The sequence below is a fragment of the Rhinoderma darwinii genome, chromosome 3 (assembly GCF_050947455.1).
Source record: "Rhinoderma darwinii isolate aRhiDar2 chromosome 3, aRhiDar2.hap1, whole genome shotgun sequence".
NCBI lineage: Eukaryota > Metazoa > Chordata > Amphibia > Anura > Rhinodermatidae > Rhinoderma > Rhinoderma darwinii.
The window spans coordinates 95,078,508-95,105,613 of record NC_134689.1 but is presented as its reverse complement, the minus strand read 5'-3'; the positions used below and the strand labels follow the sequence as shown (position 1 = coordinate 95,105,613).

Genomic DNA, 27,106 nt, shown 5'->3' with positions numbered 1-27,106 from the left:
ACCGGTAAACACACATTGGATGCAGTTCTATTCAATTCTGAAGCCTACTTCTAGGCTACACATTGTAGATGGGATCATTTACAGTTTCACTGCTCTGGTAGGGGTTGTGCAGGGTTTGATAATACTCAACATTTTTACTGAGCAAACTGGAAACATCTTCAACAGAATCCCATAGAAGGCCGTGATTAACAGAAAGCACTGGGGAGAAAGGTTCAGGCTGAGGGCTTGAGATTGTGTATGGATTCTCTGGAGACTCTTCTTCTCGATTTGGGATGCATATAATGACAAATGTCAAAATATTTAGTATCAGTTCTAGAAACTCAGCCACTGTACAAACTGAGACCCCAATCCAAAGGCCTACCAGACCTCCAATACTTGAGAACAGGTCAACAAGCTGCAAAAACAGGAAAAGGAATGATACATTTCACATAATCGTTTTGTAATACTATAATAGACTTCTTTACTTTGGACAGAATTCAAGCAGTTGAATTGTGAAAGCTGGGTGAATAAAATACCAAACTATTATTCAATGGAGCATCTAAGTTATGAGGAAAGATTAAAAGAATAAAACCTATTTAGCCTTGAAAAAAGAACAAAAAAATATTAACTCCTATGTGTAGAAATTTCTACCTTCCCTTTTCCCATCCCTTGGTTGAACTTGATGGACAGGTGTCTTTTTTCTACCGTACTAACTATGTAACTATGTAATGTTCAATTGTCTATTCTCATAGACCCATTGTAAAGAGACGTTAAAAACTGACAAAGAGCCATGTGGGTGAAATTATTATTTCATTACACATAGACTGTTAAGGCCCTTTTACACGGGCCAATGATTAGGAAAAGTAGCTCGATCTCCATCATTGCCCTAACGCTTGTTCACCGGCTGATTTTTTTTTTATGATCGTAGTAACTGTAAAAGGAACGAACGAGCGCTGATCGACAAGTCATTCTGTCAATCGTGTCACTTGTTTTCATGGCCTATATCGGGACCCTTACAAGATCCGATGTTTACTCAACAATGCTAGTAACAATGACAGGATGAAATAAATAATTTATATGCAGCAATGGTAAGTCCCATGAACTTGAGATAAAAAAAAAAAATGTCTGCAAAGTCAATGATAAGCTAAGAAAACAATGTAATTGGTTGAGTTAGGTTGGGAACAATAACCATTTTTTGTCTAGTAGAATCAATCCTCGATTTATCTCTTATATTAGGGCCTTATAGAATAGTGCCAGAACTCCAATACTGTCTTGGTGAATCCTGGCATCTCACTGGTCCTGGAGTCAGGAGCTAAATGATTGAGGCTTGTGAGCTTTGTGACCAACCTGGTAATATTACTTTATTACATTCTAGTGCAGGGCAGGCTGACGTCTCCAGTCTTACCTTCATAGAAGGAACTTCTTCTATCAGTTCATAATTTAATTGCTGGTAATACACCACAACCTTTACTACGTTGTCTCTAAAAAAGAAAACACAATCATTTAGTACATCTCTACTTGTTGTAGCCTGTTTTATATTCACATGGGGAGGAGTTTGAGTAGTAGTAGAAGAAGGTAATAACTTCTAAAGGGTGTTTGAGTAGTAGTAGAAGAAGGTAATAACTTCTAAAGGGTGCATTTGTTCAGCTTAGTAATAAGTAAGTTCAGCATGAGATGTTGCATGAACTGAAATTTGCCATCAAAAGGACAGCCCCCTTTTGTTTGGCAACTGTTCTGACCTTGAGCCGATCCAGCGACTGGACCTTTGGCAGTCAGCAGATATCGCTGGGAGAAGCTGCCAACGTAAAACAAGATCGATCATGCCATCCAGAGCAAGAGCTGCTCTTTAGCCGTTCTGGCTAATAAAGAGAGTCCCTATGATGTCCATATGCCCCATTAAGGCATATGGACTGGGCGTGTTTCAATGTGTTCCTGAAATTATTGTGATTACATTGATGGATCTAATGTTCTCATTAGTGAGCGAAAACTAAACAGAATCTGCAGGTAAAAAAGGAAATTCAATATTTTGCAGATAGGTGGTCCATGCTACTACTTACCTTATTTACCGCGGGACTCATGATGAAAAGAACTTACAGGATTCAGTAGAAGTAATTCTTGTTTCAGAGCCCCCTGATAAGTAAGGTTTCTGGGGGTTCTTTCTTGAAAAATTAAGGCCCCTTTTACATCACGTTTATGGCCATACTGTTTTAAAGTATATTGGTTTGTTTTTTATTTCAAGAAAAAATGTATACTGAAATGTATGCTAAAATGAGTCTCAAAGAAACTGTGTCACAATATCCAAATGTATACTTTTGATGGAGCCAATAAATGTGGTGCGAAAAAGGTGTAACTTATTAAAAGTAACTGACTATATTATTGCCTAGAGGGAAAGCAACTTTTTGGAGTATTTGCATCAACTATTTTGTTAGGCCCCATGCACACGACCGTAGATTTCGTCCGTAATTACGGACCATAATTACGGTCCGTAAATATGGACTCATTCATTTCTCTGGCCAACGAACACCTTCCCGAATGTTTACGGGAAGGTGTCCATGCCGTAGAAAGGTTCCGCAAAAGATGGGATATGTCCTATTTTTTGCTTTTTACGGAACGTGCTTCCATACTTTATATGGGAGCACAGCTCGCAAATATGGTTGGGTGTCTGCGGCCGTCAGCAGCTGGCCGTGCCCGTAATCACTGACCATGATTACCAGCACGGTCGTGTGCAGGGGGCCTTATGTAGTACTTTGTGTGAAGTGAAGTTTATTTATTGACACTTTAATATTATACCGAGTGACTGATTCCATCCACCACTTTTTCTCTTTTACAAACTCCTATCCTGTGTCCCCTCAATGGACCATCCAATTGTCAATTTGCAAACCAGCATGTGAGAGGGAATCGCCCTCCCTACTATAGAAATCAGTCATGGAAAGAAATGGTTAATGTTTGCTGACTATATTAATTATTATTTTTGCAATACAACTTTTTGTTAGATGTCTTTATTAATAAATTGTATTTAGTCAAGACACTTCATAGGAAGACAGTCTATAAATCTATCAGTGTATATGTTGTTTTGTATTCTTCAACTTGGTGTACTGCTTAAGGCCCCATGCACGCAACCGTAAAAATTGTCACTTTAACAACCGGTTCGGGAGAACCGGGGCGAACCAGCCGGATCCCACCCCTGCACCTATTGAACTATAGACTTTAACCTGTGTCCTGTTGGCCAGCTTCCATACCGTTAAGGCAGTACGGCCTTGAGGCTCCCCGCACCCAACGTGACAGTACGTTCAGGCCATGGACTCCGCTGGTCAACTCAAGTCCGTGACGACATCACAAGCCATGCAGTCGGATATGCTAGTCTGCCAATTACGACAGAACCAACTCATCCAGGCAGTAAACTCCATTACCCAGCGACTGGATGCACAAGCTGCAGTTCCCCCGGCATCTGCTCCTATTGCCTCTGCTGTTCCTCTTACTACACCTCCTGGCAGTACAAATACTCCAACTACACCTCCTGGCAGTGCCAATCCCCGATTTTCTCTGCCACTACCTCATGACTATGATGGAGACGCGAGGACCTGCAGGGGATTTCTCAACCAGTGCCAGATCCACTTCAGCATGTATGCCAGAACATTTTCCACTGACGGCGCAAGGGTCGTTTTCATTGTCTCTCTACTCACTGGCAGGGTCCTAGGATGGGCAAACCCCATCTGGGAACGACAGGGACCAGAGAACCGTGATCTCCAGGGGTTCCTATGGACATTTTGTATGGTATTTAAGGAACCTGGATGAGTTTCGTCGGCAGCCGCCTCCTTGCTGAACCTTCGCCAGGGAGACACTTCCGTGCGCGAGTACCGAGTACGCCATTCACTTCCACTCCCTAGCCAGAGAATTGTTGTGGAACAATGAGGCCTTGGTGGCTACATTCTGGCAGGGACTGTCTCCTGAGATTAAGGACGAGCTTGCCGTCCGAGATATGCCGTCTACCCTGGATGACCTCATCCTTCCGGCCGCCCGGATTGACATAAGGATCCGAGAACGGTACCAAGAGGCTCGTCGGGAGGGAGCACTCCCCAACCCTGGTTCCTACTTTGCAGTAACCCCTGCTGTCCTCCTCAGCTGTTCCTCCAAAGGAGTCTTTGAGGCCAGACCAGTTCAAGCTGTCTATCCAGGAGAGACAACGCAGACGCACCTTGGGACTCTGTCTATATTGCTGCCTCAGAGGCCATCTTGTGCGTCTGTGCCCCCAAAAGCCCCAGAGTGTAGGGTTCGTTGGAGAGACAACCCTGAGTGAAGGACATTTTTGTCTAGATGTCCTTTCCTGTGACCATAATGTCCGGTGAGAAAACGCACCGGGTCTCTGCTTATTTGGACTCAGGATCCGCAGCTAATTTCATTCCGAGAGACCTGGTGGATCTTCTCCAGTTGCCCACAACCCCTCTGGAGAGGCCTTTGATTGTTGCATCGGTGAATGAACTACCTCTGCCAGACCCGGTTGTAGCTGTGACCAAGCCATTGAAGCTCCAAGTAGGAGCCCTTCATCCCGAGCTCATCTCATTTTTTGTCTTGTCTAAAGCCGTCAACACTGTGCTGCTGGGCCTGCCCGGGCTCCGACTTCATGCCCCTTTTCTGGACTGGAATTCTGGAGAGGTCCTCCAGTGGGGTTCCGAGTGTCTCAACTGCTGTCTGGTACAGATTCGTCCAGTCCAGCTTCCTCTGCCTCGGTCCTTGGCAAGATTGCCGTGTCATTATTCTGCGTTCTCAGATGTCTTCAGCAAGAAAGAGGCGGAGATGCTGCCCCCACTCCGGGCGTATGACTGTCCTATCAAGCTGATTCCTGGTGCATCCCTTCCCCGTGGTAGTGTATATCCTTTCTCCTTGCCAGAGACTCAGTCCATGTCCACCTATATTAAGGAGAACCTGGAGAAGGGATTCATACTTAAGTCCTCCTTTCCGGCAGGAGCTGGGTTCTTAGATATCCGTTGCCATTGATTTCTGAACTGTTTGATCGCATACGAGGAGCCAAAGTTTTTTCTAAACTCGACCTGCCTGGGGCTTATAACCTAATCCGGATTTGCCGGGGCGACGAATGGAAGACGGCATTTAACACCCGTGATGGACACTATGAATATCTAGTAATGCCCTTCGGCCTGTGTAACGCTCCCGCGGTCTTCCAAGAGTTAGTTAATGACATATTCCGTGACTTTCTCTATGTTTGTGTTGTGGTCTATCTCTATGACATCTTCATTTTTTCTTCAAATCCAATGACTCATCAGAGACATGTCCGTCAAGTTTTGCTGCAGTTAAGGGAGAATCGTCTGTACGCCAAGTTGGAGAAGTACATGTTTGAGAGAAATGCTCTACCCTTCCTAGGCTACATCATCTCGGATCAAGGCCTCAAGATGGATCCTGAGAAGGTAAAGGCCGTCCTAGAATGGCCACGCCCTCAAGGCTTGAGGTCCATACAGCGTTTTCTTGGATTCGCCAATTTCTGCAGACAGTTCATTCCAAACTTCTCCTCACTGACATCTCCTATCTCCACTCTCACCAAGAAAGGCATGAACGCCAAGGTGTGGACTCCAGAAGCGGAATCCGGATTTAATAGCCTAAAGAGTGCCTTCACGTCAGCCTCTATCCTCCATCATCCAGATGTATCTCGACAGTTTTCATTGGAGGTTTTTCATTGGAGGTGGACGCCTTCTCTGTTGGTTCTAGTGCACTCCTGTTCCAGAGAGGGTCCAAGGGCAAGACAATGGTATGTGGCTATTACTCTAAACTCTTCTATTCCGCAGAACGCAACTACTCGATTGGGGATCGGGAGTTACTGGCCATCAAATTGGCCCTGGAGCAGTGGCGACATCTACTAGAGGGTGCAGTTCATCCCATCTTGATATTCACTGTCCACAAGAATCTCACCTATCTCCAGACGGCCCAACGACTGAACCCCCTGTCAAGCCAGGTGGTCGCTGTACTTCGCCCGGTTCCAGTTTGAGCTCCACTACCGCCGACAAGAATGTGAGGGCCGATGCTTTGTCCAGGTCGTTTGAGACAGAGGACACCTTGGAGTCTCCACAAACTATTATTGACCCGTCTTGAATTGTTTCGGCAACCCTCTGCACGTTAGACAACTTTCCGTGGAAGACTTTTGTGTGCCTGGCAGACAGAGAAAGAATCCTCTGCTGGGGACACAGCTCCAGACTGGCAGGTCACGCGGGTACCCGTAAGACCCGAGACCTGATCGCCCATCATTTCTGGTGGCCCACGCTGCCAAAGGACATCATGGACTTGTTTCCTCCTGCTCAGTGTGCGCAGCTAGCAAGGTTGCTTACTCCAAACCTGCTGGCCTGCTTCAGCTGCTGCCTTTGTCTGATCCTCCCTGGCAGCATATAGCAATGGACTTTGTTATGGACCTGCCTTCCTCTGCGGAATGCAGTGCGGTCTGGGTGGTTGTGGATCAATTTTCGAAGATGGCTCACTTCTTTCTGCTGACTGGTCTACCTTCTGCTTCTCGATTGGCAGTCCTCTTCATCCAACACATCTTCCGCCTGCACGGCTTGCCTCGGTATATTGTGTCTGATCGGGTGGTTCAGTTCACCTCAAGGTTCTGGAGAGCCCTCTGTAAACTCCTCAATGTAAAGTTGGACTTTTCCTCAGCCTAACATCCTCAGTCCAATGGTCAATTCGAGGGGATCAACCAAATCATGGAGAACTACCTACTACACTTAATCTCCAAGCAGCACGATGACTGGGTGCAGCTTCCTTCTTGGGCCGAGATCTCGTACAATAATCATACTAGCGAGTCCACAAGAAATACACCGTTCTTCATAGTATACGGCCAACACCTAGGAATTCCTCTCCCGGTGTCCGTTATGTCCAAAGTGCCCACAGCTGATTCTGCTTTCAGGGACTTCCTGCAGATCTGGCAGCAGACCCGATCTTCCATTCTGCTGGCGGTGGATCGCATGAAACGTAAGGCTATCACAAGGAGAAGAGAACCTCCCCAGTTTTCTCCAGGTACCAAGGTCTGGCTGTCCTCCAAAAATATCCAGCTGAGGGTGCCATCATACAAGTTTGCCCCAAGGTTCCTCGGACCCTTCGAGATCTTGCAACTGATCAACCCGGTCTCCTACAAGCTTCGGCTGCCTCCTACCCTCAAGATCCCCAACTCCTTCCATGTCTCCCTTCTGAAGCCTGTGGTACTGAACCGCTACTCCAAGACTCCTACTCTTGCAGTGGCTCCCAGCGGTTCATCAGATACATTTGAGGTAAAGGAGATCCTGGACAACAAAAGAGTGGGTGGAAAAGACTTTTATTTGGTGGATTGGAGGGGGTTTGGTCCTGAAGAGAGGTCCTGGGAGCCAGAAGAGAACCTCAATGCTCCTACCCTCCTGAAGTAGTTTCTCTCTCGCTCTGGCCCCAAGAGGAGGGGGCATAATAGGGGGATACTGTAATACCCACGACCGCCAGCCGCCAAGTTTACTTACCTCCTGACGGCCACAGCCATGGATCAGTGAGCGCTGGTCCCCATCTCCTCCTCAGGAGACGCCATCGCTCAATTCCGCTTCACTCGGCTGGGTCTCGTAGGGTGCGCGCGCACACTCGTGCCCGCTCTTAAAGGGCCAACGTGGGCACCTGAGTTTAAGTATCAAATTAGCCCATGAGCACCATGGACTATAAGAAGGGCCCAGCCTCTTCCTGCATTGCCTGAGAGTTTTTGTCGACACCTAACGTGACACAGACATACCCGTGATGTATGGTGCCACCCCAATCCCTGTTACCTCTAAGGCAATAGTAATACCCAGATTTACCTACAGTCACTGTAGACTTGTGCCTTTTAGTAGCCCTAGCGAAGTGTGCCTGCTGAAAGCAAAATTTACATATAAACTCATGCTATTCAGTGTATTCATATTTAAATTATATATATATATATATGTTTATATGTTAATTAGACACTCATAGTTCTGTGGTAAAAGAAGGACACCCAGAGAGGGTGCTAGTGCACACCAATGTTTTGTTTTATTTTATAATAGCAGTGAAACATTTTAAGGCCATGGCCTTTGAACTCTCTTGACACGTCTATTTTATTAAATACTAACATTCCCTATAAAGTATCAATTCTGAAGCATCTTTTCTTAGAACTCTGCATTCTTAAATTCTTCTGTTATTCCTCCTGGAAATGTATGAATAAATTGCTAACTTGGTGTAATCATTTCCCTTGTCAGTGGCATTTGTTCCTATAGTGGTCCAACCAGTACTATGGTTTTTAGGCTTACCTGATAGTTTGCATGTCATGATACCCTCTTCTACTTTCCAGACGCTTTGAGAAGGAGTCCTAAAAAATAAAAATGTAATACATTTATAGAGAGACAACAGATGTACAGACATGAATACACTGCTTTTAGTTTCCAAAGGGTCTTTGAAAAATAATAGGTGGAAGCTGATTGGTTGCCATGGGAAACTATGCCACGTATGCATTTGTAATTTACATACTAAATGTCAATAAAAGCTGTGCTATGTGGAAGTGGAAGAATGGCGGAAAAATATGCCTGATATTCCTTTATTGGCTGTTATATAATAGCATTCCCTTCTCGTGTAGGTTTACCAGATAAACATCTAAAACACCTTTATGCTTTTCTACAATTTGTACTGAATCAATTTGTATTGGATTACTACATTATGGGTATTTTCTGGTGACACTAACATAAGTTACATAGTATATGACTGGAGGCACCAAAGTTATTCATGAATGATCCATATAACTGTTTTAAAGGGGTTTTCCAGAGATCTAAACTCATGACCATTAGTTTGATGATATGAATTCAACTCACTTACCGATATACTTTTATTTCCAATTCTAAATCTATAACGGCAAATACTCTTTCCTGATTCTTCTAGAAATCTCTACAGCCTTTGACACTGTAGACCACCAACTCCTATTTAACAGGTTTTCTTCCTACGTCTCTGACCGCTAGTTCAGTGTGTCATTTGCTGGTTTGGCTTCCAGTACCATCTCTACTCTGATGACACCAAATTATATGCCTCTTCCCGAGATATCACCCCTAACCTAATACTTAACACCAGTGATTGTCTGTCAGCTGTCTCTAACATCATGTCCTCTCTCTATCTGAAACTGAATCTTTCTAAAACTGAGCTCCTTGTGTTTCCACCATCTACTAACCTACCTAAACCTGATGTCTCCATCTCAGTGTGTGGCACTAACATAACTCCCAGGTAGCACGCCCGCTGTCTTGGGGTTATTTTTTACTCAGATCTTTGCTTTACTTTGCAGATCCAATCACTTTCACGTCACTGTCATTTTCACCTCAAAAACATCTCCAGAATCCGCCCTTTTCTTACTGTGGAAACAGCCAAATCTCTCATTGTTGCTCTGATTCACTCTCATCTTGAATACTGTAACTCATTACTGATCGGTCTTCCACTCACTAAACTTTGCCCACTCTAAACTATCCTTAATTCAGCATTCGGACCAACCACGACATCAATGCCTCTACCCTGTATCAGTCACTCCACTGGTTGCCCATACCCTTCAGAATTAAATTCAAACTTATTACTCTCACCCACAAAGCTCTCCACAGTGCTGCACCACCTTATATGTCCTCTCTCATCTCTGTCTACCACCCTATCCGCGCTCTACGTTCAGCCAACGATCCTAGATTAAAATGCTCCATAATCTTAACCTACCGTCTTCAAGATTTTTCTCGTGCTGCACCAGTCCTCTGAAATGGACTACCCCAGAGAATCAGATTAATTCCCAACATCCATAGTTTTAAACGTGCCCTGAAAACAAATCTTTTTCCAAATCACATTCCCTAATCTGACTCCTTTCTCTGGCCCCCTTTTACATTAGTCATGAGAACAAGACCCCCTCATTCAGCAGTATCCCCCACACACCTTGCACCCTAATGCACTTCATGTCTGTCATACACAGATACTGGCTGGTGACCGGCTCATGCATTTTAATGAGCACTACCTAATATGTATAAAAGATGGCTGGACCATTGTACTTAACAAGAACTTTTTTACATTTTGTGTCACCCCTACTTCGTCATAGATTGTAAGCTTTTGCAAGCAGGGTCCTCACTCCCCTTGTTTGAATTGTGATTAGTTTTGTCAATATGAAATGTCTGAAATTTTCTGCACATGCAGTGGCAGATTTAGTAGACCATAGACCCTGGGCTGTTACCCAAACTTGGGCTCCCCTTCTCCACCCGCGCAGTAATTATTGTTAACACTACCGTTTTGTCCAGGCATTAACAAATGGGTGTTACGATTCCCCTTGTCAAAAGGATGTGTCCCTACATACTGACAGTCTCCAACCATCCCTGACAGTATCACACTGTGTAGGGACACATCCTCCTGACAAGGGGAATGGTAACACCCATTTGTCTATCAGTCCTGGACTGCACAAAGACTTTTTGTTAATACAAGGATTTCCTATAATAAACATGTCAGGAGAAGTGACAGATTCTCTATAAATCTAGTGACTCACAGGTGACGACTTCTCAGATTCTACTAGCTTTTTTCCTATTTTCTTCTCCATCCGGTCCAGACTTCATGACGACTTCTCCCGGCCATGACCAGTTTCTGCACAATTTGCCACTCAGATGTCTTCGGCTCCTCACTTTTCCGTCATTTCCACACCTATAAACGAAGATAAAATTATCATGGTACCACACATTGTGCCCCTAAAGATAATAGCACCATAGACTGCGCCCATGAATATAATTGTGTCAAACACTGTAAAGTAAAGCACCACATACACACAGCCCCTGTAGATCGTGCCACACCCCCTTATAGATGGCACCACACACCCCCTGTAGACAGCATCACACACTCCCCTACCTTCAGATAGCACCACACATACTCCCCCGTAGAGAGCGCCACATAGACCCCCTGTGTAGAGCGCCACACAAAGTCCCTGGAGATAGCGCCACACACATCCACCTGTAGACAGCATCACACACAGCCCCCTGTATATAGCACCATACACAGCCCCCTGTAGATAGCACCACATATCCCCATGTAGATAGTGCCTCATAGTGCCCCCTGTATATAGCGCCACATGCAGCCTCCTGTAGATAGCACCACTCACAGCCTCCTGTAGATAGCGCCACACACAGCCCTCTGTAGGTAGCGCCACACAGACACCCTGTAGGTAGCGCCACACAGACCCCCTCTAGTAGATAGTGCCACACACAGCCCCCTGTAGATAGCGCCACACACACACAGCCCCCTCTAAATAGTGGCATACACCGACCCCTGTAGATACCGCCACACACACAGACCCCTGTATATAGCACCACACAGCCCCCATGTATATAGTGCCACACAGCCCTCCCTTGTATATAGTGCTACACAGCAATCCCCCCTTCTATATAATTCTACACAGCAATCCCCCCTTAGATATAGTGATACACAGTGCTTCTCCCTTCTATATAGTGCTATACAGCAATCTCCCCTTGTATATAGTACCACACAGCGCCTCCCCCCCTTGGACCTGCAGCTCTTGTAATTGCTCAGTATATTGCCCCCCATAGCTGCCCCCACAGTATATTGCCACCCATTGCTGCCCCATACAGTATAATGTCCGATACAATATAATGCCCCATACATTAATGCCCCCATACAATATAATGCCCCCATAGCTGCCCAATACACTATAATGCTCCATACAGTATAACGCCCCCATAACTGCCACATTCAGTATAATGCCCATACAGTAAATTGCCCCACATAGCTGTCCCATACAGTAGTGACCTCCAAAGCTGCCCCATACAGTATAATGCCCCGTTTAGCTGCCCCAGATAGTATAATACCCCATACAGTATATGCAATGTGCTGTGAGCGACTCGGCGCAGACAGGCATGATGATGTCACTAGCAATGCTCCAGCATTCAATCCATCTGAGTTTGGGTCCCTGCGGGCCACCCAGGCTTAGGGGCCCGTTCGCAACTGTGACCGTTGCGAGCCCTATAGCTACGGCACTCTCCCCATCTCCACAGCAGCAGCTAGAAGCGCTAGCGAGCTGCATAGTTTTTTAAGATAATGTGCGGTTCGGGAGCTTCGGTCCCCGGGCGGCCGCCCGCACCGCCCATAGGATGATCCACCATTGTGTACATGTTCCCTATGAATTGTATAGTGCTGCGGAATATGTTGGTGCTATATAAATAAAGATTGTCATTATTATTATTAGCGCTGTGCAGAATGACCGGTTGAAAACATGGTCACGTGATGCAGGAAGCTCTGTAATTTCCTCCTACTTGACGACGTGCTGACACAGACCTACATGAATTAGAGCTGCGTCCTCCCCCGTTCATGCCGTCACATCATTAATCAGGCAATTTCGTGACCGCAAGGGCTGGCACTTTGACTGCTCCTTTCCTAAGCCAGCCTTTGTGGTCCTAGTTCTCTCAACAAGTTACATAAAGGTGTAAGGGTTGGGTGGGGAATAGCGTGGAGAGAAGAAAGAAGAGCATACTGGGATTTATTGTTTTTCAGTGCAAGCCGAAAAACTAAGAACCGTCAGAAATAGATGAGCGTTTGTGCCGTGATATAGGGGTTTGGTGAGTAATACTAAAAGATTACTTTCTTTCAGGAAATGATCTATAACTATGAAGAAACCTATTTAAAAGTGTTTAGGTGATTTTTTTTCTTTTTAGACCCTCAAACAACTCTTTATTATGAAGTCAGTATATTGAGTGGCAGTGATCACTTTACTCATCAGTTTACAATCGTTGTGGGAAACTTACCAAGTAGATATTGCTGGGCCATTGAGATGAAGACAGAGTAAGTTCAAAAATCTCCTCACTATTAACAAAAATACAAATCACCATCTTTGCAAGTGCGATCATTTCACTCTACTATAATACATCTGATATAAAAGGGTAAAGTAGAAATGACTGGATTTAGTATGTTTTAAATGGAATGATCTATTTTGGGTAGTAGAAATGCTGTTCTTGCCTTTGACGTGAAACACATTTCTGTAAATTTTATTTTTTAGATTACTGTCAAATTAACGAGAGCCCTTTGTAGAAAATTGACTGTTAGTGTCAATAATATGAGGCAATTGTCTTGTCGCATCTCGAATGATACTTACTCACACTGAAGAGGACAGTGACATTTGAGTTGGTCGTGGGATAGTTTATATTCATACATCTCCACACAGTTATCTGGTAAGAGAAATCATCATCTCAGGTTACTGGGTGGTCCTTGGCATGGGTTATGTAACCTAAAGAGGCTGTCATTTCTGGTAAGATATACTTACTCACGGTGGGCTCACTGATATTACACAGAGGTACATCCAGCCCAGGGGGTGCGGGGAACTCCCACATTCTACAACCACAATTCTTGATCATCTTGGTCTGGGCGCAGCTCTTCTTGCAAGCCTGGGGACACGTGCAAATGTACACAACTGTATGAGACATTGTATACACAACTAGACTTCAAAAGTACAAAATAGCTGGATTTATGGCTTCCTTCTTCTCCAACTCTGAATAGCAACAGTATCTGACGTTGCTACAGACTTCTGGTTTTGCTATTACACAGCATAACTTTGATAAATTAGGGAAGAATTAGAAGTACGACATTTTTCTTTTTCTGGGTCAATTCGTACTTGACCATTCTGAAAATGAGAGCAGGTGGAATGTCTCGCCTGTACATTGAAATGGCTTCATTATGTTAATGAAATATATACTATCATTTTTTACATGTAACGTTATGCTCAACCCATCTTAAAAAACAGCTAATACTGAATACATTTTAATCTAACTCAGTTTAGTAAAAGTAATTTATTATTTATTTATTTACAACTGTTAAGTTTAATGGTCGCTAGCTATGGCTGGAAACAAATAAATTCCAATATAGGCCACTTATTAAAATGATGTACCGGCAAAGTGGCACGTGCCCATCGAAATGTTCAGAGTACCACTGAAATGCTCATGAACAAAAAATGCAAAGCATATAAACATATGGTCACATATTAAATCCCAAATAAAGATAATGCAACATAACTAACACTAGCTGCTTTTATGCTATTCTATTGAAATAAAACATTGCATACTACATTAGACTATATATCATTGCATCATTTCAGTAGTAAAGAAAAGGGCAAGTGGACTATTAAGTATCACTCAGATGAATAGAAATAATGCAACTGCCATCCAAGTGGTCAAGTTCTGACAACATACTGCATTAAAATGGCTCTTAGGCTTCGTTCACATCTGCGCTAGGGTCCCATTCTGACGTTCCGTCTGAGCTTTCTGGCAGAACAGGACCCTGACTGACACATTGATTCCATCAAAACGACGGAACCCTTGCACAACACAGACAAACGGAAAGCATTGGCACCTGATCCGTCACCATTGAGATCAATGGTGATGGAAAGGGAAACCTTTGGTTTCTGTTTGTGTCAGTCAGGGTCCCGTTCCGACGGAAAGCTCTGACGAAATGGGACCCTAGCGCAGATGTGAACGAAGCCTTACCAGTATTATTACTAGTACTACTACTACTACTACTACTACTACTACTACTACTACACTAAGAAAGCCCACGACAACTTTCCAGCACCAGCCTTCACAAGATTAAAGGAAAACAGTAACTGAAACAAGATATATAAGGGCCTGTTCACATCTGCAGTTGGAGGCTCCGTTGGGGAACTCCGTCACAGATCCAGCAGAGATCACCAGAAACAATAGCGCAGCATGCTGAGCTATTGTTTCTGGTAAAACCACGGACACCCCCACGGAAAGCCGATTAAAGTCAATTGTTCCGTCGTCCGTTGGTGGCGTTGGAACTGTTGCATCCGGCATTCGCTTGTACTGCTCCTCTGACAGAGCAGAACAACGGAATGCCCTGACGCCGATGTGAACAGGGCCTAACAATATACAGGTATAAATATAAAGATAAACACTAGAGACACAAAGGAGCATACTAGCCAATAGTAAAAGAAAATAAACTTTATTGGACATATAGAAACATATATAAGAGATAAAAAGGTACAGAGCTGGACATGAAGACTCTGGATAATTACACTGTAGCACAGCTAACAGGACTCTCTCTATATTACGGATATTGGGTAGTGTACAACATATGAACTAGAGTGGATGGACTGATGCTATCATAATGCAAGTCAATTTACACCAACACTGTGGGACAGCAATATAGTAGCTATGCTCGTAACGGTAAGTGTCATGAAAACAGGTAATGTACGACCTACAAGCAACGCAACAATCTAGAAACAATACACAGACCATCAGTCATATAAGATAAATAAGTATGAGGACTGCAACCTAAATAGGCCAAAAGTCCAACCACTGATACGATAACTTACCCATAGTAGACGATAACTTAGAGAGTCAGGCTAGTGTGAGACGAAAACCCCAACGCGCGTTTCGCGATGTGCTTCCTCAAGGGGTGTGAAGTGTCTAAAGAGGTAACGAGTATAAATAGAGCAAGCCCCAGGTGAATTGAATGTGACTCAGTCCAAGTAGATTCCGGCGCACGTCATCTGCCGAGACCGGAAGTGAGGCATGCCCCACTTCCAGCCCCCAGCGCTGGAGCGCACACCGAGGATCCCCGACGCGTACAGGAATCCCAGGCATGCGCAGTGCGCTACAGGGGGCAAGGAAGGGGGACGGCCACAGACCAGCGTCGCGCAGACGACGGGCGCTCCTGATTGGACAGAGAACACCGAAGGAGAAGAAAGGTATGTATCGATGTCCCACTACTTAAAAGACGGCAATATCAAAAATCTCTCTAGTGCAATCAAGAACTACAATAAGTTTAAAATAAACAAATGTCACATGCACACTGTTACATGTACAGTATCGAAGACTCAGTAAGAAAAGAGATATATATTAACCCCACAGACCTATTAATAAAGGTGAAGATATGTAGCTAAATGTGAATGCATAAGATCCACGACATATTGGACATATGAGGGGAAGTAATGTTAGAACCATAAGGGGTGATTGAATTAAAAAGTGCAGTGAATTGCATAACCCATGGATGACATTACACACATATAAGATCCATGAAGATTACATAAATTTAAATATATTAACAAGAAACGGAATTATCAATCCAAGAAAGATAGAAAAGAAAAAAACCATGTGATGACAGATTATACACAAGTAAAAACAATATAAAAAAATAATATTCTGAATATAAATATACTACAAAAAGCAAAAAAAAATAATAATCACATATATGAGCCATTGTATATAACATGCACTATGCAAACAAGGATAATGTTGGAAAAAGGACATATAGTAAAAGAGATTATTTGATCCCCAACAAAGGTGGGGCTACGGATAGCCAGGAGTTCTTTTCCCTCCGTGTTCCAAAATAAATGCAAATCAGGAAGGACGAGTTCTCATCACAGGGAGCTGTCAGAACTATGGTATAGCGAGTACCTATATGATTAAGAAAAACAGACACAAACAATTAAAATCCAAGTTAAAAACCAGTGGAAGTGGGAGATTCTAAAGAAAGGAGGTGAAATTGAGTTGTTCGTTAAGACCGACGGGTGTCATGGATCCCACTTTAACAATCCACATACACTCCTTTTGGGCTAGAACCTTCCTCAGATTACCCCCTCTGATGCCGCAATGTACACGTTCAATACCACGGATCATCAAAGAGACAGGATTGCAATTGTGGTATTGTTTAAAGTGTCTAGGCAGCGTTTTAAGCTGTCCAAGATCACTTATTGTTTTCGCACCAGAGATGTCACGAACGTGTTCCCTGGTACGAATCCTCAGCTGCCTAGAAGTCAAGCCAACGTAGATCTTAGGACATGCACATAGTGCATAGTACACTACATATGTAGAGCTACAGGAGATGTACTCCCTGATTTTAAAAGTTCTTAATCCATCAGCTGTTGAAAAGTCTTTGGCTCTACTAATATTAGGGCACGCCACGCATCCACCACATGGATAGCATCCAATAGTGGGTTCACGTGGACCGAAGGGATTAGTATGTTGGGGCACATAGTGACTCCTAGTAAGAAGATCCTTAAGATTTTTACTCCTTTTGGCCGTCATCGTGGGTTTTAGGGGGAGACATTGTGCTAGGCTCGGTTCTGATCTAAGGATCGACCAGTGATGTCCAAGGATTGACCTTATTTGGTCCCATTGACTATTGTAAGTAGTAATGAAACGTACATTATTGTCTACAGGTCGATGTGTTTTAGTTCTTAAAAGGTCACGTCGCGGTGTTCTCCTGGCCCTGTTGTACCCTGATTTAATGAGACGTGTACTGTACCCTCTGTCAGTGAATCTAGATTTTAATTCATCTGATTGGCGCTCGAAAAGTCTGTCTGTGGAGCAGATCCGCTTCATCCTGAGAAACTGCCCAACCGGGATAGCTTTAACTGTTGGACGTGTGTGAAACGATGATGCATGCAGGAGAGAGTTGACTGATGTGGATTTACGGTGAACATCCGTCTGGAGAAATCCATCGCAGTCAGCGAAAATCTGAACATCCAAAAAGTCTATTTGATGTTTATGGAATTTATATGTCAATTTGATGTTATACGGGTTCAGATTAAGCTGCTGCATGAACCCAGTCAATTCACTCTCCGACCCCTGCCAGATAAACAAGACGTCATCTATATATCGCAGCCAACACTGCACATGTTCAGCGGCCTGGGCGCCACCCCCCAGGAAAACCTGCCTCTCCCAAAGACCGAGAAACAGGTTTGCATAGGATGGCGCGCAGGCCGCGCCCATGGCAGTGCCGGTAGTCTGCAGATAATAGTGATCCATAAAGACGAAAAAATTGTGGGTCAAAATATATTGCAACAATTCTAAAATAAGATCACATATTTCTCCATCCCGGTTGCTAGTCCCCAGGAAGAAGCGGACCGCCTCCATGCCATCACAATGCCGTATACAGGTATAGAGGGACTCAACGTCTGCCGTGACCAAAAGCATATCAGATTCAATTTGGATACCATCTAATGTGTGATCTTATTTTAGAATTGTTGCAATATATTTTGACCCACAATTTTTTCGTCTTTAAGGATCACTATTATCTGCAGACTACCGGCACTGCCATGGGCGCGGCCTGCGCGCCATCCTATGCAAACCTGTTTCTCGGTCTTTGGGAGAGGCAGGTTTTCCTGGGGGGTGGCGCCCAGGCCGCTGAACATGTGCAGTGTTGGCTGCGATATATAGATGACGTCTTGTTTATCTGGCAGGGGTCGGAGAGTGAATTGACTGGGTTCATGCAGCAGCTTAATCTGAACCCGTATAACATCAAATTGACATATAAATTCCATAAACATCAAATAGACTTTTTGGATGTTCAGATTTTCGCTGACTGCGATGGATTTCTCCAGACGGATGTTCACCGTAAATCCACATCAGTCAACTCTCTCCTGCATGCATCATCGTTTCACACACGTCCAACAGTTAAAGCTATCCCGGTTGGGCAGTTTCTCAGGATGAAGCGGATCTGCTCCACAGACAGACTTTTCGAGCGCCAATCAGATGAATTAAAATCTAGATTCACTGACAGAGGGTACAGTACACGTCTCATTAAATCAGGGTACAACAGGGCCAGGAGAACACCGCGACGTGACCTTTTAAGAACTAAAACACATCGACCTGTAGACAATAATGTACGTTTCATTACTACTTACAATAGTCAATGGGACCAAATAAGGTCAATCCTTGGACATCACTGGTCGATCCTTAGATCAGAACCGAGCCTAGCACAATGTCTCCCCCTAAAACCCACGATGACGGCCAAAAGGAGTAAAAATCTTAAGGATCTTCTTACTAGGAGTCACTATGTGCCCCAACATACTAATCCCTTCGGTCCACGTGAACCCACTATTGGATGCTATCCATGTGGTGGATGCGTGGCGTGCCCTAATATTAGTAGAGCCAAAGACTTTTCAACAGCTGATGGATTAAGAACTTTTAAAATCAGGGAGTACATCTCCTGTAGCTCTACATATGTAGTGTACTATGCACTATGTGCATGTCCTAAGATCTACGTTGGCTTGACTTCTAGGCAGCTGAGGATTCGTACCAGGGAACACGTTCGTGACATCTCTGGTGCGAAAACAATAAGTGATCTTGGACAGCTTAAAACGCTGCCTAGACACTTTAAACAATACCACAATTGCAATCCTGTCTCTTTGATGATCCGTGGTATTGAACGTGTACATTGCGGCATCAGAGGGGGTAATCTGAGGAAGGTTCTAGCCCAAAAGGAGTGTATGTGGATTGTTAAAGTGGGATCCATGACACCCGTCGGTCTTAACGAACAACTCAATTTCACCTCCTTTCTTTAGAATCTCCCACTTCCACTGGTTTTTAACTTGGATTTTAATTGTTTGTGTCTGTTTTTCTTAATCATATAGGTACTCGCTATACCATAGTTCTGACAGCTCCCTGTGATGAGAACTCGTCCTTCCTGATTTGCATTTATTTTGGAACACGGAGGGAAAAGAACTCCTGGCTATCCGTAGCCCCACCTTTGTTGGGGATCAAATAATCTCTTTTACTATATGTCCTTTTTCCAACATTATCCTTGTTTGCATAGTGCATGTTATATACAATGGCTCATATATGTGATTATTATTTTTTTTTGCTTTTTGTAGTATATTTATATTCATAATATTATTTTTTTATATTGTTTTTACTTGTGTATAATCTGTCATCACATGGTTTTTTTCTTTTCTATCTTTCTTGGATTGATAATTCCGTTTCTTGTTAATATATTTAAATTTATGTAATCTTCATGGATCTTATATGTGTGTAATGTCATCCATGGGTTATGCAATTCACTGCACTTTTTAATTCAATCACCCCTTATGGTTCTAACATTACTTCCCCTCATATGTCCAATATGTCGTGGATCTTATGCATTCACATTTAGCTACATATCTTCACCTTTATTAATAGGTCTGTGGGGTTAATATATATCTCTTTTCTTACTGAGTCTTCGATACTGTACATGTAACAGTGTGCATGTGACATTTGTTTATTTTAAACTTATTGTAGTTCTTGATTGCACTAGAGAGATTTTTGATATTGCCGTCTTTTAAGTAGTGGGACATCGATACATACCTTTCTTCTCCTTCGGTGTTCTCTGTCCAATCAGGAGCGCCCGTCGTCTGCGCGACGCTGGTCTGTGGCCGTCCCCCTTCCTTGCCCCCTGTAGCGCACTGCGCATGCCTGGGATTCCTGTACGCGTCGGGGATCCTCGGTGTGCGCTCCAGCGCTGGGGGCTGGAAGTGGGGCATGCCTCACTTCCGGTCTCGGCAGATGACGTGCGCCGGAATCTACTTGGACTGAGTCACATTCAATTCACCTGGAGCTTGCTCTATTTATACTCGTTACCTCTTTAGACACTTCACACCCCTTGAGGAAGCACATCGCGAAACGCGCGTTGGGGTTTTCGTCTCACACTAGCCTGACTCTCTAAGTTATCGTCTTCTATGGGTAAGTTATCGTATCAGTGGTTGGACTTTTGGCCTATTTAGGTTGCAGTCCTCATACTTATTTATCTTATATGACTGATGGTCTGTGTATTGTTTCTAGATTGTTGCGTTGCTTGTAGGTCGTACATTACCTGTTTTCATGACACTTACCGTTACGAGCATAGCTACTATATTGCTGTCCCACAGTGTTGGTGTAAATTGACTTGCATTATGATAGCATCAGTCCATCCACTCTAGTTCATATGTTGTACACTACCCAATATCCGTAATATAGAGAGAGTCCTGTTAGCTGTGCTACAGTGTAATTATCCAGAGTCTTCATGTCCAGCTCTGTACCTTTTTATCTCTTATATATGTTTCTATATGTCCAATAAAGTTTATTTTCTTTTACTATTGGCTAGTATGCTCCTTTGTGTCTCTAGTGTTTATCATTATATATGGGAGTTGCCTCCTTTCTATACCAGGGTAGTATGCTATACCGTAAGCATCTAGCCCCACACGTGCTGTATGAGTTGTTTTGTTTATTCATTTTTAGGTATAAATATAAAGACTATTAAACAATAAAAAGATGTCCAGTTGCTGAATTTAGTATTATTCTCACCTCTCTACTATAGTCTGTACCATAAACATCGGTATAATAATTTCTTATGTTTTGGCCACTGCTACAGCGACTGTTGTATGGTTCTTGCAATCGTTTGACATGAACCTATCATAAAGAGACAGGTTTTGTTACCATTAATCCTTATATGGTGTATTTATTAGAAATCCTTATATAGATGCAGGAATAATAAAATGTCTGTTTGATCAAGGGAATCTTAATAAACGACCTTTAAATTGTGAAAAATATAAATGTTATTATTCAATTAAACTTTATAAAAGTTTACGCTTAATACCCCCAAAATAATGTCAGTCTCAGTATTAGCATTTGTGTAGGGTACCTCATACTGTCTTATTTACACTTTTAGGTAGGGCCTTAGTTTTCACATGTAGCTGGGATGTCTGTATAAAAAGTCGTTGTCTGACACAGTTGGTTTCATAGGAAATCCTTGGGAAGATGATGGTTTGAGATGCCAAAAAAGAAAAGTGTAAAAGATCTTGATCATACAGTAGATAAGTGTTAAGGGTTTCAGCAAATATTCTTTTTTCTTTGTTTAATAAAATGTTATACAATTTTCTAATATACTTTCTGTTAAGGATCTGCCAGGCACAGCTTCTGTATCCACGCCCATAGGTAATCAGTCTGCACCTGCTTCTATGTCTGTGAGACTGACTCCATCTTCCACCACTCAGGATGGCAGGCTTAGGAGTGGGAGGGCCTATCACAGCCTGGCCAGACGGAGCTAGCTCCCGCCCTCTGTCTATTTATACCTGTCTTTCCTGTTCCTCCTTGCTTGTGATTCTTGTCTGTTGGTTTCCTGGCCCTGCTGCAGTTTCTTGAACTACTTGTCCCTGCTTCGTATTGACCCTGGCTTACTGACTACTCTTCTGCTCTGCGTTTGGTACCTCGTACACTCCTGGTTTGACTCGGTTTGTTCACTACTCTCCTGCTCTGCGTTTGGCACCTCGTACTCTCCTGGTTTGACTCGGCTCGTTTACTACTCTTGTTGCTCACGGTGTTGCCGTGGGCAACTGCCCCGTTTCCCTTTGTTCTGTGTTTCCTTGTCTGGTTGTCTGTCGTGCACTTATTGAGTGTAGGGACTGTCGCCCAGTTGTACCCCGTCGCCTAGGGCGGGTCGTTGCAAGTAGGCAGGGACTGAGTGGCGGGTAGATTAAGGCTCACTTGTCTGTTTCCCTATCCCTGTCATTACACTTTCTGTATCAATTTCAGTCATTTAATAGGAACCTACATTGTTTACTTCCAGTTGATAAAATTCTGTCCATGGTCATGTGATGGACACACAGGTGCAGGGCTCGTTACAAGACACAGCCCTAATACACATACTGTGACGGTAATTATTCCTGCACCTGTGTGTACATCACATCACCATGGACAGAATTTTATCCAATAGAAGTAAATTATAAATGGTTCCTATTGAATGACAGCAGGGAGATATTTTGAAAACCATGAGAACTTGAACTTTATATAATTCAAAGAATAACCTTTATTTGTTAAAGTGTAATACCCCTATCAGAGCTTGGTATATAATACATATAGTTTGGGTCGCATGGAAGCTATTCACGTATACAGAATTGACCATTATTTAGGAGAAATTCCATCATTTTAAACAACCTGTAACCGCTCTTGTAGGGGATTTTTTTTCCTGAAATCATACCTTCACTACACCAATGTCTGACTCCTGTCCTGGGGGGACATTTACTCCCTCGTCCTCAGGAAATGGCATCTTTCCTTGCCCATGTAGGACCACTCTCAATCCAGCGGCTGTGCTTAGGCTACTGATATACTCATGCTGCTCAATAAAAAGCTCCATTGTCAGACCTGTAATATAAGATGAGCAGGCACTATATAATATTAGAGTAGCTCAATGACTGTTTATATAGAACACATATTGAAAATATATAAAATCAAATGCTCAGATCACATGTGGCAGAAATCTATTTAGATGTCCATTACATTTGTACAAAGGAGTATGCACTGGAATAGCTTTGTAATAGGTCTGACGGGAAAGTATTTCTTTCTCTTTACTGGTAAGAGCAACAAATTGGGTTTTACTGAGCTACAGTGCTTTTTTATTTTATTTTGCAGCTAAGTAAAAAGCCTTTGTACCAGGTTCATGCAGAAGTTCTGCAGAAAATATAGTTAAAGCTTACAGAATAGATCTAACACTCATGCTCATGGACACAACTGTAACCTCAATTCAATAACCTAGAATAACCTTGGTCTTCTAATCCTACAATCATCAAAACAGATGAAGAAATCTGATATGACACATATATGTTATAGGTTTAAAAGAAAACACTTAATATGATATCACCATAACTGAAGCCAGCCTTGGTGGCATTTAGGACCTCTACTTCCTTTCTCGCAGATTGATTACTTGGTCCATTGAAAGTATAACAGTTCCCAAGCTTGGGATTTGAGAAAGGAGTGAAGAAGCTGAAACAGAGAACATATGGAGTCATATGAAGCACGATAATCAGATGGAACTGTGCCCTGAGACAACGTATTAAGCATATATCAGAATGTGATTTATTTTATATCAAACAGGCCAAGATCTTGATGAATAAAGATGTTTTATTGCCACTAACGGTGAGTGCCTCGATCTTTTCTATTTTTTTTTTAATATATCAGAATATACATATACTGCAAACAGCAAGGACATACATAACATGAAAGCATCTGTAATAGCTGCTATGGAGGCCATGAGAAGAGGGCTAGGGGATTGCTTAGCAAAGAACACCAGGCTGACCAAGAATGGCGAGATGTGATGATGTGAACCGGAAACAGCTGTAACCCTTAGGGTCAGTTCACACTGAGTTTTTTTACGCGTTTTTTGATGCAGAAACCGCGTCGGAAACCGCGCCAAAAAACGACCTGCAAAAAACTCTGTGTGAACCCAGCCTTATGTTGATTTTTCCTTTCTCTCTGCTCTATGAATACCCCCAGTATACATGAAAATTATTCTGCAGCATCTTTTCTTAGAATTCTGCGTTGTGCTGTTCTTCACTTATTCTTCCTGGAAATTTCAGAAAAATAGTAACAGTCGTGCATTATTATTTCCTTTGTCAACGGGACATGTCCCTAAACACTGACACAGTCCAATAAGTGTTGACAGAGTCAATGCGTAGGGGCACACTGTATAGACAAGTGCAATGGTAACACGCAGTTGCAATTCATTAAAGGGGTTGTTCACTTTTTATTTTTTCTATTAATTTATTTATAGTATTGAAAATACAGATTTCTAATATACATGTATTTAAAATTCTGCTCACATACCTTTCTTATACCAGTGCAGTTTCCTCTGTCTAAAAAAAATAATGGTATAGCCCACGGATTAGTCCAAAGGAAAAACATCCATAGGATAACGGATTGAACTAAAGATGGCGGTAGTCATTTGACCCACATGACATCATGTGGCCTCTGGCATTTAGGTAACACTGTCCTGGTATATAATAGGTAAATAATAGGTTATTGAAGATCAGAATTGATAAAGTATTTCTACCTACAGCAACATATCATTATGTCAGTCAGTGTCTGGGGGGTCATATGACTGACGCCATGTTTAGTCCTATTCAGTTAGCCTGTGAATGCATTACACGGGACTAATCTGTGGGTTTTACCATTTTACTATGATAGGAGCCTCATGCACTTTAAAATATATATGTGTGAGGAATTTCTAATACATGTATATTAGAAAACTGTATGACTTCTTATTCTACAAATAAAGAAAACAAAAACTGGACAACCCCTTTAATATAGGGACAAAAATAACAGAGACATGGAACACAGAGTTTTAAGAAAAGATGCTCCAGTATAAGACTGGCATATTTTATGCTAGTCAAAGTACAGGTGGTAGTTGGAGTGATTCGCATCAAATTTATTAAAAGACGAATGCCCCTTTGCCGCATTTTGACCTCTCAAACAGGCATAGATTTGTGCCATTTACACTTAATAAATGTATCCAAAAATACGTATCCTTGGAGACCACGCCAACTTTTCTCTAAACTTTTCACCAATGTTTCGTGTAAATTTGGCGCACAATGAAGGCCAATGAGAATGAAAAGCGTGCCCACAGTATCTGTACAAATTCAATAGTCTATTCAGCAGATGTAGTGTTGTCTGTATTGATAGGTGTGCGTTATATTCTGTGACAACCATTTTTCAGAGCCCGATATGTGCACAGAATTTTGTCATTTCCCTTCCTGCACATTTGGCAAAGACACACCCGATCATGGTCCATCCATTATGGGGAATATTTTTTTTTAAAAGTGGTTGAAAAGGCATCATGTGACACATATAAGGTATTTATTTTATAGTTAATGAGCCCGATCATTCATATCCTACAAATGTGTCTTCAAATCGTTTCCTGGAGTTGTATTTTAATTCCTAGCCCTTAAATAGTGATTTGTCAGAACAGAAGAGCTGAAGTAGGCAAAATTGTATATATTGTTTTAGAACCATTCTACTTCACCATATCACTATTTGCTTTTGGGTGGAGTTACCTTTTACATACTACATCTTTCAACACAGACAAAATGCCTTAAAGGGATCTGGCAGAGAATACAAAGTCAATAATAACATATCATCTGTGACATATTCCACTATATATCAATGTTTCTCATGAAACATGCAGTCTTTATAGAACATTTTTGTGAACAAGGAAAATGCCAACTACCCTTTCATGTTTTGGCTCTTACTAGAATCTCCTTATGTCTAGTTAAATACATATAAGGAGATTGATTGGTGGGGATCCGACCCCTGTGAACCCCATCAGAGTAATTAAAGGGCTCAGACCCATTCCCTTGTGACTGAGACTGAGCTGCAGTACCAGGTTCAGCCACCCATTGTGCCTGTGTAAACAATGAGCATTGTGGCTGCTTTATTCTGATGATCAACGGGTCCTAAGGTTTGGACCGCTACTGATCAAACATTAAAGGGAACCTGTCACTAGATTTAAGGGCAGTAAACCACCAGCATCTTATTATGCTGATGGGGTTTAGTATCCTTAACATGCCCCTCTCTAAAATGTACGTTTTAGCATTTTGACTTAAAAGCAGTTATAACATATCCTGCGCTGTAAGTAATCTACCAGAGAGAAGTCTTGAGATGAGTCCAGGTGTTCCAGCCTCGGCTTCTTCCGAGTACTGAGCATGTGCAGGATGCCGTTAGACTCCTCTCAGGACTCTTTTCTGGTTATTTATATACAGAGGTTGCTGTATTATAACTTCTTTTTAGACAAAATGCTAAAATGGAAAGTTTTGAGAGGAGCATGTTTTGGACGCTAAATCCCAGAGTATAACGACATGCGGGCGCTTTAGTACCATAAAATCTAGTGACTGGTTCCCTTTTTGGGCTATCTTAAGCAATGAAGGATAGGCCATTAATGCTTCACTCTCAGAAAACCCCTTTAAGCATATTAAAAAGTTATTGCATCAATTTGAAATCGTTTTTCAAATATCTTCTAATAGGTATTGTATTAATAACAATTAACTAGTACAATGTAATAATTGGAATCACTGTAGCCACAAGGCAATTTCTTAACATTGTGCAGGGTAGTTTACTGACAGTTATGGGTGTTCTGAAATTCTTTGCAAACAAATGTATTATTATTGGCAATATATAAGGAAGAAGATCCTATAACAACATATTGTATATTCTATGTGGTTCCAAGATTGTGCTGACCTTTCATTGCAGGACTCATCATGGAAGACACAGGAAATGAGCATGTCTTCTAGCCGGTGTCCTAAAGCCATCTGCTCCTCGCTACTTAGTTGAGACATGGCAAAAGCAAAGTTCCTTTCCATTGCATGGCCGAGTAGACCATGTTCCCTTTCATGATCTGACATCAATAATAACTGGTCATTTAGAGCCTTGTATCTTGATGAATTAAGCTGGGACTTGCGAGCACGATTAAGGTTGCAAAAAGTGATGGCTGGAAATGGAAGCCTGGCACTGTTTACAAGTGTGACCTTCTCTTGTGTGGGATATTGCAGGTAGGTGGCAGTTAACTGACTGCACTGCCACAACAT

The 27,106-nt window shown here is 42.6% G+C and overlaps 1 protein-coding gene across 1 annotated transcript; it reads right to left on the bottom strand.

The window, feature by feature from the left end:
- On the bottom strand, positions 1 to 27,106 carry LOC142751045 (epithelial sodium channel subunit beta-like). Its single transcript, XM_075860012.1, has 10 exons — positions 26,760 to 27,106; positions 23,392 to 23,513; positions 22,732 to 22,895; positions 21,060 to 21,164; positions 13,268 to 13,388; positions 13,100 to 13,172; positions 12,753 to 12,810; positions 8,256 to 8,314; positions 1,385 to 1,460; positions 1 to 394 (listed from the first exon to the last, which is right to left on the bottom strand). Exons 1-10 carry the CDS (start codon positions 27,104 to 27,106, stop codon positions 56 to 58), a joined length of 1,464 nt encoding a protein of 487 aa, XP_075716127.1. The 3' UTR covers positions 1 to 55.